Consider the following 12,726-nt stretch of genomic DNA (forward strand, 5'->3'; position numbering starts at 1 on the left):
ATAACTTTAGTCACAATCTGCTCAACTTCATGTCAGTGTAGGCAGAAAAAGACGAAGGAGTTGAACTTTCCCATCTTCCCAGACCTGATTTATTTCTTTCTGTTCTCAGCCAGTCCCTTGACTTTTTTCTCTTTTCCAGTCCTCTGTATATCAGAACACAAGACCACAACCTACAGCTTCCAAAACGACCGTAGAGTTGACTCAAGACATCTCTGGCACTGTAATGTGATCTAAGAAAGTAGAAGTTTCTTTATAGACTGAGTTGTCAGATTATTAGGAACACCTAGCTAAAACGAAGGCAGTCTAATACAAACGTCCTGCAATAAATCCTTCCTTCAGGAAGGTTATAATGTGCAGTGTTAGGTATTGATTCAACTTAATGGTAATTTTGGAGGCTGCAGTTTGTAGTGCTGTAAAATGTGTTGCGTTATATGGACAGGTGGTTCTATTGTTTTTGTCCAGCCCATCAATGAAGGTCAGACTTAGGAACAACTAGAATGGCACTCAGTAGAGCGCAGACCTTTCAGCAGTGAAATCATCAATAAATGACAATGCGTCAGTTGCTTTGAGCCCGAGTCATAGCAGAACCACCGCCATGACAGATGAGGTGGGGGCTTCATGTCATGAGCTGTTCCTTTTTGACAGAGGTTGATTTCGGTTGAACTTTGTTCCAGAACTCTACTGGTTTCTTTTTTTGTGTTTTTGTGAACTGCAGCCCGGCCTCCCTGTTTTTGAGGTTTACCAGGGGTTTGCATCTCGTGATGAATCCTCTGAGGTTCTGGTCCTGAAGTCTTCTCTCGATGGTTGACGAGGAAACATGTCCGCCTACGTCCCGTTCTGGACTTGCTGTGCAGTCATAAAGGGGTTTTTCTTCACCGTGCGGTGATTTTCTGCTCATCCACGAGACTGGTGCTCTTCGGTCTAACGGCTCGTTTCGCATTTTCGAGTTTTCCTGTGCTCCCCTGCTTTTCTAAAAAGTACCCAACTGTTGATTTTGGCAAACCAACTGCCTTTTAAATATGTCTGATAGATTTTTTTCTCCGTTTGGGCCTCATTATCTTCTTCACTTGCATGGTCACCTCTTCACTCCTCATACTCACACACAACTCCACCTCAATCTAAACGGCAGCTCTCAGTCAACTCTGAGCCACCTGAGCTTCTACTTTTGAACCCTTGAAATTTGGGCACTCTGTGTTAAAAGGGCTACATCTCGGCACAGTTCTTTCTATATTGACGTAAACCTACTCAAAATTAAAGCTGGGACTTGGCTCTTTACTGTAGTTTCCATTATTTTATTGCAAATTGAATGTGCTGAAGCACAGAGACTGAAGAACAAAAAATACTTGCAGTCTGGACTTTATAACTGTGTTTATTGTATTTCCCTAGATTTCTTCAATTTGTTTGTATTTAGGCCTTTTAAATCTTCCAAAGTTGAGGCTGTTCACATCTATATTGAGTAAAAAGTGTTTCACTCAGCCCCTTTTTAATAAACAATCCACCAATTAAAGGACAACGACCCTAAACATTCGGAGAAGTCTACCAAGGAATGCAGCAGTGGATTTTAATTTTAATTTTTTTGTTTATTTGTTTTTTATTGGCCCGGTCATTCACTTGACCTCAAACCCACTGATCATGTGTTTCACTTCTGAAGACCAGACTAAAGGCAAAAGCCTCCAAAACAAGCAGGATGTGACTTTACTTCAGGCCTGACAGAGCATCAGACGTCACACTCAAAAGATTTGCAACCAAAGATGAAATAAAATGATTTTGTTAACTTGTTCAACTACCCTGTGTCCATAACATTAGAGAATTACAGTCCCTAGTTAATCAGATGTGGATGTAAACACCCTCAAATTAAAGCTGCAAGTCAGTTCAGTGTGACTCCAATGTAGAACTGTAAGTCCAGGTTTATTTTCGAGTGTTCATGGGGTTTATCCCCACTCTCCTCAGCGGGTAGTAATGATAAAATTCTGGCTTGGTGCTCCAAAAATAAACCTAACAGAAAAGACTTGAAAATGTATTTGGAAAAGACGCAACGAGGTGTGGGTTCTGCTGTACTTTGTGCTTGCAGTGGATGAGACAGCCTTAAAGAGTCCTGGTACAGTTAATACTTCAGCCTGCAGTCGCCTCATGTCCTGCTCAGTCCAGTTGGACTCGCCATCGTTCATGTTTGTGGGTTTTCTTTGTTCCAAACATTAGTGTTATTTTAGCAAAACTTATGCTGAGTTCTGCTGTGCCATTTCAGGACATCTTTGTACCCACTGTACCTCAGACTAACATAAAACTAATACATATATGTATATATAGTTACCTCTAGGTATTTGGACAGTGACACAATTTTTGTAATTTTGCCACTGTACGTTACCACAATCAAGATGTGAGGCTTGTTCCCTCATTATTTCATGACAAATTAAGCAGATAAAAGGTCTGGAGTTGATTCCAAGTGTTGAGTTTGCATTTGGTAGCTGTTCATGGGGAACTCTCATCTGTCAAACGTGGTGGAGGCAGTGTTATGGTCTGGGCATGTATGGCTGCCAATGGAACTGGGTCACTGGTGTTTATTGATGATGTGACTGCTGATAGAAGTAGCAGGATGAATTCTGAGATGCATAGTTCTATACTATCTGATCAGGTTCAGCCAAATGCTGCAACACTGACTGGACGGTGCTTCTCAGCACAGATGAATAACGACCCTAAACATACTACAAAAGCACCCAAGAGCTCCTCAAGGCAAAGAAATGGAATATTCCTCGATGGCCAAGTCAGTCACCTGACGTCAACCCAGCTGAGCCTGCTTTTCATTCCCTGAAGACAAAACTGAGGGCAGAAAGACCCATAAACAAGCAGCAACTGAAGGCGGCTGCAGTAAAGGCCTGGCAAAGCATCTCAAGGGAGGAAACTCCGCATTTGATGACGTCCACGGGTTCCAGACTTCAGGCCGTCATTGACTGCAAAGGGTTTTAGTCCAAATATTTAGACTAATCCTTATATTAATACTTATGTTGGTTTCTCCAATTACTTTTGAGCCTCTGAAAGTTAGAGATTATAAAAATAATTTAACATTTTGAATTAAAGCTGAAAGTCTACACTTCAATCACATCTTGATCACTTTGATTCAAATCCATTGTAGTGGCGTACAGAGACAAATTATGAAAATTGTCACACTGCCCAAATACTTGTGTACCTAACTGTACATTTATATTTGGCGTACTTTGGTTTATATTTAATATATATAAAAAAAATGTTCAAGTTTAAAAAGTTCAAAAAGTGGTTCATTTTAATGGCTGGTTGGTTATTAATTGATTAAAAATGGCTATAACATTTGTCCTGATGCCATAAAGCTTTACTTACCTATTTATCTAATCAGCCTGGCTCCACAAAAATGCAGAGAACTCCCACCTCTGAAAGCTCTGCTGTCATAAAATATACTCAGACTCAAAAACAACCTCTGAGCCTGAGGACGTACCAACATTACTGACGTGTTGTGTCACATGACGGCGAGACAGTGATGTCAAGTTTAATTTTGGGATGAACTCTTCGACGTGATGAAGGATCTTTGGCAACTGAATTGGAAGAAAATGAGGGAATGTCTAGAAAATTCATAAGGAATTTAACCTTTGTATCCTTCGGTAAAAGAAGTAAATCCAGGGGTTAAAGTGGGATTTGGCAGGTGGGGGGACCCTAAAATCCGGTGCAGCGGGGAGGAGAGTTTTAGTCCTGGATTTATCCATTGGGATCGGTCAGTGAGCCCAGTCCCAGAGCGCGCACCCCGGATTGCAGGCACACAGAGGGGGCTGGTAAAGAGACTGACACCGCCGGTGAAAACCTAAATCTGATGGGCAGTTTCATTCATACATAATTATTTTCTTATGAATGCAAGGTGCCGGCCTACTTTGACCCCTGGACAGATGAAACGTGGGAATATTGAAACATGAAGTTTCATCTACGTCTTTCAGTCATGCGACTGTGTTTTGTTGTTTTGTTAATTGTTTAGTGCGAGAGGCTGTTGCTCTGATTTGATGATGTATTTGTGTTTGGAGCACTGTTGAGTTTGTTTGTGTTGTTACGACAGTATTTCTGTTCAGTAGAAATCTAAAGACTGTTTGTTTATCTGAAAGGACTCTGCTCAACCCAGCACCGCCAGCCTGGTGTCTCTACATCTGAGAGGTTTTTTTTACTCCCTCTCAGAAACATACTGTGATAGCTCATTGAAGTGGCAGGAACTTGTTCCCACAGTAAAATGGCCTGTTTTCTGTTAGAGAAACTAGACTCTGCTCTGTGATTCTCGAGAATGTTTTAGTTTGTTCTAATTTTGTATTTACAGCCAAAGTACAGTAGGTTGCAAAAATGTACCATAAAATTCGTTGAAAATTACATCATTTGGATTTTTCCCAGTTATAACACTGATTCCTGTGACATAAGAGTTTTCCAGAAATTACTCCAGCATGTCTCTGCTTGTGTAAGAGTTTCAAGAAATGCTTAGTGGGTTAAATGGGGGGGGGGATTTTGCTGGCATGGCCTGGGTCCACTTGTCTACTTAGAGGGAAGGGTCAAATTTGTTCTGAGTGATCACCTTTCTGCTATGATGAAACACTTCTATCCTGATGGGAGGGGTCTCTCTTCCAGGATGACAGTGCCCCCATCCACAGGGGGGGGGGGTCACCGAGTGGATAGATGAGTACGATGTGAATCATGAGCTGTGGCCTTCAGTCGCCAGATCTCAACCCAGCTGAACACCTAAGGGAGGTTTTGGACCCACGTGTTCGACAGCGCTCTGCACCGCCACCATGAAAACACCACATGGGGGAGTATCTTTAGGAAGGATGGGGTTCAATCCCTCCAGCAGGATCAGCGATGAGGAGCACTGAAGCTGTTCTGGCAGCACCCGGAGGCCCATCACCTTACTGGGACACTTTATGTGGTCTTTTTCCCGTAATAAGTGGTTGCTCATGGGGGAATGTTGGGTCTCCGTAAATAGAGCTATAAAGAGTCCGGTCTAAACTGCTCTACATGAAAAGTGGCCTGAGAGAACCTCTGTTATGATTTGGCTCTATATTAAAAAAAAAACGGATGAGTTGAATTGGTCTGTGTGTGTGTGTGTGTGTGTGTGTGTGTGTGTGTGTGTGTGTGTGTGTGTGTGTGTGTGAGTGAGTGAGTGAGTGAGAGAGAGAGAGTGTGTGTATACAGTTTAATCGTGGCCTGGGTACTTCCCTCTCTTTGCTGTTTTCTTCTGTGTTCTCACCAGGTCGCAGAGCTGCTTCTCCAGCAGAACCACTATTCAAAGAAGCCCCTGACTGTGAAGGAGGAGCTCGATCCACCGGCAGAAAACAGCCCGGTACTGGAGTGCGAGCTGGTCTTCCTCCAGCGGCTCCAGTAGGAGCCGGAGGTGATCGGGTTTTGCACTGGATGTGAAGACTATAACACACGGAGCATTCTACTTAGCTCTGCAGCCTACACAAGGCACCGGTGGGAAGTGGAGTCAAATGCAAAAGCTGAATGAGACAGAAGCCGACACGGTGGAGGCTGGTCTTCCTTGCAACCCGCCAGCTTTTCCTGTTCCTCTTCCTTTGCTTTGTGAGGCCGCCCTTCTTCAGAAGGACCTTCCCCTAAAAACGGGTGACGCTAGACTTGACTGAGATCCACGTTCAGCTGGCAACAAGCACAGCGAGCTCTTCCCAGCATCAGGGCTCCACGACGCCCGAGTCGCTGGTTGGCAACGCTTCGTCTGCTCCCATCAGCCTCGTCAGCGGCGTCTACACAGCATCCGTCCCGGATAAGGACCACATCAGGGAGTCTGGGATTTTAAACCTCCCGCAGCCGGGTGACGAGGTGGTGGCAGACAAGAGCGTGGAGATCAGAGACCTCTGGCACACACGACACTGGCCACTTGAAGATCCACGTGGAGAGGGCTGTGGACGGTCAACCAGCTGTGGACGGTCTGCGCTCTGCTGGCGAACCTTCGAGGGCCGCTGGCTTAATGCTGTGTGCAGCTACACACACCTCAGCTCAGCTCAGCTCAGCTCAGACCTACCGGTATCAGCGTGTCTCAGCCGACAAATAGCAAGAAATGTCAGCACAGAAATGCCAGAAATGTACAGTTTCCTCACCCCTCTGCTCTCTGACCGGGAAGCGCTGACGACTGTTGCTCTTTGTACAAATGTTTGTGTTTATGTGGCGTGTTAATATCCGCGGATCAACCCAGCTGCCAGTTTATTGGGTCGGCCTAACTGAAATTTACAGTCTGATCCAGCAGTCCTGCACTAAATCCTCCTTCAGGAAGGTTCTAACGTTCGGTTCTGGTGAATCTGTTCTTGGGAGGTGGAGATTCAATTTCAGAGCTGCAACGATTAGTCAATTAATCGATCAGTTGATCGGCAGCTATTGTGATAATCGTTTCATGATTTTGTGAAAAATTCTGTACATCCTCAGGTTCCAGCTTCTCCAGTGTGAGGATCTGCTGCTTTTCTCTGATTCCTGTCATAGTAAACTGAACATCTTCGGGTTCCGGACCACTGTTCGGACGAAACGAGACATTTAAGGACGTCGCCTTGGATTGGGTTGAATATGCAAACGTGCACAGACTAAATCCAAGTGTTCTGAGGCTGGTTCAGTGTTAGACGAGTGCATTTTTCCTCCTGTCCTCCCGGGGGCGACGTGGAGCCCCCTGTCCCTCACCGGACTCAACCCAAGTCGAGGAAGAGACGTGACCGTTTGGGAGGCAAAACAAACTTCTCCTGAAACAGAACCAGAGTTAGCTACCGGCCACAGGGACACAACTGACTGTCCATACGCACTATCCTGACAGCGTTTCGTGAATATGTAGCACATAAAAGCAGATAAAAAAGGTGAAACACTTGTGTATTCAGCAGCATGGAGACCAAAGCCCCTGTTTTACTGAATGCGGTTCCTCCTTACGGACATGTCATTGCCAGCGAGAGATGGAGAAACTCGTCCCTCATCCAAAGCTTGAAGGGTAATTACTTACTTTATTTATCTAGGTTCAATGTCAGCCTTCGAGCCTGTAACTTTAGGTAACATTACTTGGGGTTTTTTTGCCCGGAGACAGGAAACTTAACCGAAATACCATTTACTAAAATCTATATTTAAGGTTCTTTCGTATAGAAGCGGCCAAACACACCTTGTGGATTATAAAGATACAACCTTTTCTGTTTATAATTGTTCCAATCTTTGATTCGGCTCGGATGCCATCACCTAAAAATGTGTCAATAATGTAATAAAAGTACAATTTCAACTACCACTGCTCGCCGCTTATGTAACGTCGAGCAGTGAGGAACCCGTTGCTAGGTGACCGGTATCAATGCCGACACGAAGAGTGCGCGCTAAAGCGTTGGACGAGCCTCCGGAGAAACGATCCGTTTCAGTGTCAGCGTCGTCTGATGAGTAGAGGAACCTTTTACTACACTTTGAACGGTGTTCTGCGTGAAAGCAAAACCTCATTGACACCAACCTCATGGGCTAATGTGAAAATTATTTCCTCATCAAAATTTCAACACGAGAGTTAGAGAAATGTACATCACCTTTTTTTTTGATTATTTTCAACGCCACCAATGATTGAATTTTGTCGGTATGAAAAAAAAGTAGGATTTGTCAATTTGTTGATCAGTCGACCAGAGTTTTGAGTTTTCAATTTTTAAGTTCACTTCTTCTCTAATGTGAATATTTGCTGGTTTTCTCAGTCTAAATATCTTTGTGTTTTTGACTAGTGGCACAACCAAACAATCAATTTAAATATGTCAGTTTGAGCATTTTTTTAAAACTAATTTGTGAAATTTTGTGGATCAAACGATTAATGGAGAAAATTTGTTCTGTTTCAATAATTGCGTCTGCGAAATGCACCCCGTCGCAGCTGACTGAAAAGTGACACGTTGTCGTCTTTCTCTTGAGTGGTTTTTCTGTCTGAAGGGGGAGAGAGGTCAGCCATAAACAAACCCTACTTCTGCTGCAGGTGGAGGGGTGAAAACCCTCTTTGAGAATGAGCTCGGTGTGGTAGATTTCCACCTTCCCAACAAAAGCTGCATCCTGTATGTGTCTGAGTGCGACATCGTAGCAGGGAACGGCCACAAGAGGAAACTGGTTCGCTACAGAAATGTGAGTTTAACGAAGGACGTGACTTTTGCTAAATGCTTCTCTGCGTCGTACCGTCTGATATGAACCATGCCCCCCCCTCTCGTTTCGTAGGCCAGCAGCAGTTTCCAGAAGCTGGTGTTGGTGGAGAACACCAGACTGAGCGAGCAGTACTTCTCCGCTGTGCAGAAGTTTGTGGTGTTTGACCTCGGCCTGACTCTGCTGCCGGTCAGCGGGCTGACCGAGGCCTCACAGCTCATCACTCAAATCGTAAGTAATGACGGGGATTCAACGCAGTAGACCCGCAACACCTCTGGCCCCAGAAATACTTTTGTAGGAACCTGTCGTCGTCTTCGGACAGACGTCATTATCCTACAGGCAGTCATCACAGGGTAACTTTCTGTCGTCTTCAATGTACGGGGAACGGCCCATCGTGCAATGGCGGCGGGAAATTCATTGCCAGGTTTCTTGATTTCAGAAAGTAATGAAACGTGTTTTAACACAAAGTTAAGATTATATCTTTTTACAGAAGAAATTATGTCGCTTAATATTTGACTCTATATGATTCAGTAAGATATATGAACTTGATTATGAGCCATGGGCTGAATCAGTTGTGTGCTGGAAATAATTATTCGGGCTACATTATCCCACCTTCGAGGTTTAAAAACAAGGTTATTTCAGAAACAAAATAAATACACATTGCTGGTTCCGTGTTTGTAGGATTTTGATACTCAAAGATCAAAATGAGGGGTCACAAGAAGAGTAACGGGTCGGGAAAGCCAGAAAATACAGATCTGTGCCCCCCAAAATTGTTCTCCCCGGGTCTCTAAGACACATTGAAATAAAACAAGGAAAAAATCATTATGTGCTTAAACCGGTCACCACCAGTAGACAAATCCAACCAGGGACAAAGGGTCATAACTAGACCGGTTGAGTTCTACTGATCCCGGCTACCATTCATTCGCCTTCAATTTAAAGGACAAAAACCGGTGTTTAAATGTGTTTAAATTTGAGAAAGAACAAGTGTGTGAGAGCAGATGTCACAACCTGCCGGTGCTAGAAAATGACCCATTCGGCTTTCTGTTTGTTTTGGCATAAAAGAGTCAAACACGGATCCTTGGTGGGAAGGTGGTTTATCTGGTGTCTGGTATATCTAACCCCTCGTAGCAGCAGAGTCGGGTTCTCACATTGATTTTCCAAACCCCTCTGGTGGTCTCCAGGTCCACAGGGACAGCAGAGACAACCCCTTCAGGAGGACAAGTTCCTCTCGTCTGTTGGACCCAGCGGTTCTGGCTCTGGTCCAGCAGGTCCCCGGGGTGGGCAGGGTCAAAGCCCTGGCCCTGCTGCAGCACTTCTCCAGCATCCAGCAGCTCTGCAACGCCGCCCCCGCCGAGCTGGAGTCCATCGTGGGTCAGGCAGCGGCTCAGCAGATCCACAGCTTCTTCCACAGACCCACTGCTGCTGGAACATGACGGCGGTCGGCAGGCCTCGGCTCTGGGTCTTTGCTTTACCAGGAAGGTTTGGATTTAATGGTTCTAGTTTCCTTTTTCCGTTTGCTACTGAAACTTTCTCCCTGGTCGCCATTTTCCGTAGCAAAGGATGTGAGGAGCTTGTTTGGCGTCACGCTGTTTTCATTGGTTGGAGGACCAGCACACAGAAGCTTTTGCAAAGACACTTCAGCTCCCATGGACAAAGTCAGATAATAGTTAACTTATTTTGTGATTTAAAAACTAGAATGTATCAGCATCTTTATTTGGGGATTATGTCCACACACACACACACACACACACACACACACACACACACACATATATATAAAACTTTTATTAAACTTAAAGCAGTGATGGTGCAGGAAGTGGTTTGTCGTCCCACACTTCAAGGTGCCTTATTCAAATTTCTTGTTTTACTCGACCAACAGTTCAAAACCCGAATATGTTCCATCTGTTGTCATTCGTGACAAACAAAGCATCGAATCCTCACATTTCAAAAGTTGAAGCCAGAATATTTGAAAAATGACTAAAAGCATTAATTGATTATCAGAATAGTTGCAGTTGAATTTTCTGATGATCGACTAATCGATTAAAGGATATTTCTGGTTTCAAGTACAACCAGGTTTATTTCTCGTAAATGTGGCCGCTGTGGCTCTGTGGGCGGCGCTGGCTGTGCACTCACCACCTCCATGGTTGAGGTCCGGGGGAACGGCGTATATGGCGGCAACCAGCACGAGTGTCCTACTGCTTTCCAAACTCTCTGAGTCCAACCCAAAGTAAGGACAGAATGTGGCCGCTAGGAAAAACAGCTGTTATGGCTGATCTACGGGGATGCACATCTGGGGCAACTTGCCGTCTGACCTAATCTAATCTGTAATGACAACATGGAGAAAAAAGGTTGGATACTACGTTTCCTCGTGACGACGACAGTTTTATCTTTGATACTTATTTTTTTCCGGTGCAGCGGTTGCCGTTTGCGGTTCCAGTCTCTCGTTTTTGCCCTCGTACTGTGATGTAAGTTTAGTTTGATTAAAAATAGATAAAACTGCTCGAGTCCCAGACCTCGGGACTTGTGGTTTGAACATTGCTGACTGGATCTTTGTTCAGTTCACTGTGGATTTTCACTTGAAGTTTATCACTTTAGCTCCACGTCTTTCCCCTGAATTGAAACATCAGTATCGTGAACATCTCCGTCCTTTACAGGAAAATTGCTGTGAAGGGTTGAACTGAAGGGGAAAGCACGAGTTTCTAAAATGAATTTTGACCTGAGCTCTGATGGATAGACTCAAATGAACATGACCTCAGTGACCTGAATTCAGACGTGGAGCACGGGCATCAGAGGCCTTGGGATATTTCAGTGTTTTCTCACATTTTATAGACAAAGTAATTGGCAGATGAATTGATGATGAAATGAATCATCACTTGCAGCCATAGTCTGTACCAGACTTCACCGCAGTCCATCCACAAGTTGTCAAGATACTTGGATAAAAAACCAAAATGTGAACCCCAAGGAAGCCTAGAGGGAAACTATTTTAGGACTCATCCACTGGGGAACACGAAGGACGGACGGACGGAGAGGCGCTGCCTTCCGTGGAGCCGTCCTACTAACATGGCTAAAAATGGAGCCTGGATTTTTGTTGTTCCGGTTGTTACCTCGCTGCCCAGGGTAACATTTCATTTCATTTTTTGTTTTTTTTTTTTGCACTTAAATAAATATCAGTCATTTGTTGCATCAATCATCCTTTTTTTATTTTTCTTTTTTTCATTTCGCCCAATTTTTTTTTTTTTTTTTTTTTTTTTTTTTTTTTTGAACCCAGGCACAAGATAATTTATTTTATTCTGTGTTGGAGGTATTTTCCGTCTCCTGTGTAAGAAGTGTGGTGGGCGGGACACCTAGGATCAGGTTGATTTTTCTTTGCTTTTTGCTGAAGATGTACAGTGTTTAAATTTAGTTTCAAATGCTGGTGGCCTCAGCGACAACTGGAGATCAGACTTCATCCTCCCTTTAACATTACAAGCGTTAGGGATAAAACAAAAAGACAGTAATCAATAAGGCAAGAGAACAGCATGTGGGAGAGAGCAAGTAAATTTAAGTATGTTTTTTAAGATTTTAGCAGGGTTTGTACTTTTACTCAATATTTTTCTGATGGCTGCAGTTGCTTTACTTTGATTCTACACTCAAAACTTAAGGCAAACAAAAAAAACTCAATTTGTAAAAAGTTCAAGCGTTAAATGTTGTTAAAACGAGTTCAAAACTGACAAAACATCAGAAAAAAAATCTAAAAACATCGAGACAAAAACTTAAAACCCCGTAAGTGTATGAGTGCATGAAAACCTGAGTCTGATAAAAGGTCAGAATATGTTCGAATAAATCCCGCAGCAGAGTAAAAACTTAGAGCAACATGAGGGGTTTTTCTAAACTGCAGGTAACGGTCAGAAAAAGCCGAACGGAGCTCGTCACATTTATTCTCACAAGAGAATAAGGAATAATCCAAACCCCAAATATTGTTCAGGCTGCTGCTCAGAAAGACTAGAAAAAAAACAGCCCATCCATAGATTTGAGGGGCTTTTTCTTAACCGATTATCTTCATTGTTGAATTGTGTATTTCATAACCGCTTAAGAGGGTTTTTCCCAAATTCCTAGACCGTAGCTCTGTGTCAATTGACACAGGAAGTGCTTTGTCAAATTCTGTGTTGCCTGGTCCAAGGACACACAGGAGGTTTGCGTCAACGTGCAGCCTAAGCTCCATCTCGCCTCATTAAGGCCTAATGTCAGAACAGAGATAAAGGGATATACGTGGGATGAGCAAGTGGAGAGTGAGAACACTGAACCTGACCCTAATTGGGCCTATATATTTGGGACAACACCCTGATATTGTTGGAGAATCAGAATTGGAGAATCGGACTCGACTGGACCCTCGCAGGCTTTTTAATTTGACCTCAATGATTCTCTCCCTGGAAACTATGTACACCTGATTTGTTATAAATCAAGAAAACTCAAAAGGAGCGTCGACGTGCTGTGAATCGTTCTTCTCCACTCAAGAGGTGCAAGGTCGTGACATACGACAGTTGCTGATTGATTTCCAGTCGGTGACTAATCGGTTCAGCTCTACAGTATAAATTATACAAATAAACACGCAGTATAGGACAG

The 12,726-nt window shown here is 43.8% G+C and overlaps 2 protein-coding genes across 5 annotated transcripts in view; both read left to right on the plus strand.

Annotated features, from left to right (window-relative positions):
• Positions 1-5,016, plus strand: part of tdrd12 (tudor domain containing 12) — a 29,068-nt gene extending 24,052 nt beyond the window's left edge. For all 3 annotated transcript variants that reach the window (XM_040133946.1, XM_040133949.1, XM_040133947.1), the window contains one exon: positions 4,627-5,016. In XM_040133946.1, coding sequence (XP_039989880.1) covers positions 4,627-4,678 — 52 coding nt within the window. In that variant the 3' untranslated portion in view covers positions 4,679-5,016. The remainder of the gene's footprint in view (positions 1-4,626) is intronic.
• A 656-nt stretch (positions 5,017-5,672) lies between these two features.
• faap24 (FA core complex associated protein 24) lies at positions 5,673-9,776 on the plus strand. Of its 2 annotated transcripts, none has more exons than XM_040133550.1 (5): positions 5,673-6,761; positions 6,867-6,973; positions 7,967-8,109; positions 8,200-8,355; positions 9,306-9,776. In XM_040133550.1, exons 2-5 carry the CDS (start codon positions 6,871-6,873, stop codon positions 9,555-9,557), a joined length of 654 nt encoding a protein of 217 aa, XP_039989484.1. In that variant the 5' UTR covers positions 5,673-6,761; positions 6,867-6,870; the 3' UTR covers positions 9,558-9,776. The 2 variants fall into 2 exon arrangements, with proteins under 2 accessions (XP_039989484.1, XP_039989485.1); XM_040133551.1 differs by having other exon boundaries at positions 6,870-6,973.
• Positions 9,777-12,726: the final 2,950 nt, after the last annotated feature.

Source organism: Xiphias gladius, chromosome 8 (genome assembly GCF_016859285.1).
Source record: "Xiphias gladius isolate SHS-SW01 ecotype Sanya breed wild chromosome 8, ASM1685928v1, whole genome shotgun sequence".
Classification (NCBI taxonomy): Eukaryota; Metazoa; Chordata; class Actinopteri; order Istiophoriformes; family Xiphiidae; genus Xiphias; species Xiphias gladius.

What these genes read in the sequence shown, in the direction of transcription:
- faap24 (XM_040133550.1), top strand. Translation starts at nt 6,871, where the DNA reads ATGGAGACCAAAGCCCCTGTTTTACTGAATGCGGTTCCTCCTTACGGA. An exon ending in CCTCATCCAAAGCTTGAAGG is followed by an intron (nt 6,974 to 7,966) that starts GTAATTACTTAC and finishes CTTCTGCTGCAG; the next exon opens with GTGGAGGGGTGAAAACCCTC. An exon ending in AACTGGTTCGCTACAGAAAT is followed by an intron (nt 8,110 to 8,199) that starts GTGAGTTTAACG and finishes CTCGTTTCGTAG; the next exon opens with GCCAGCAGCAGTTTCCAGAA.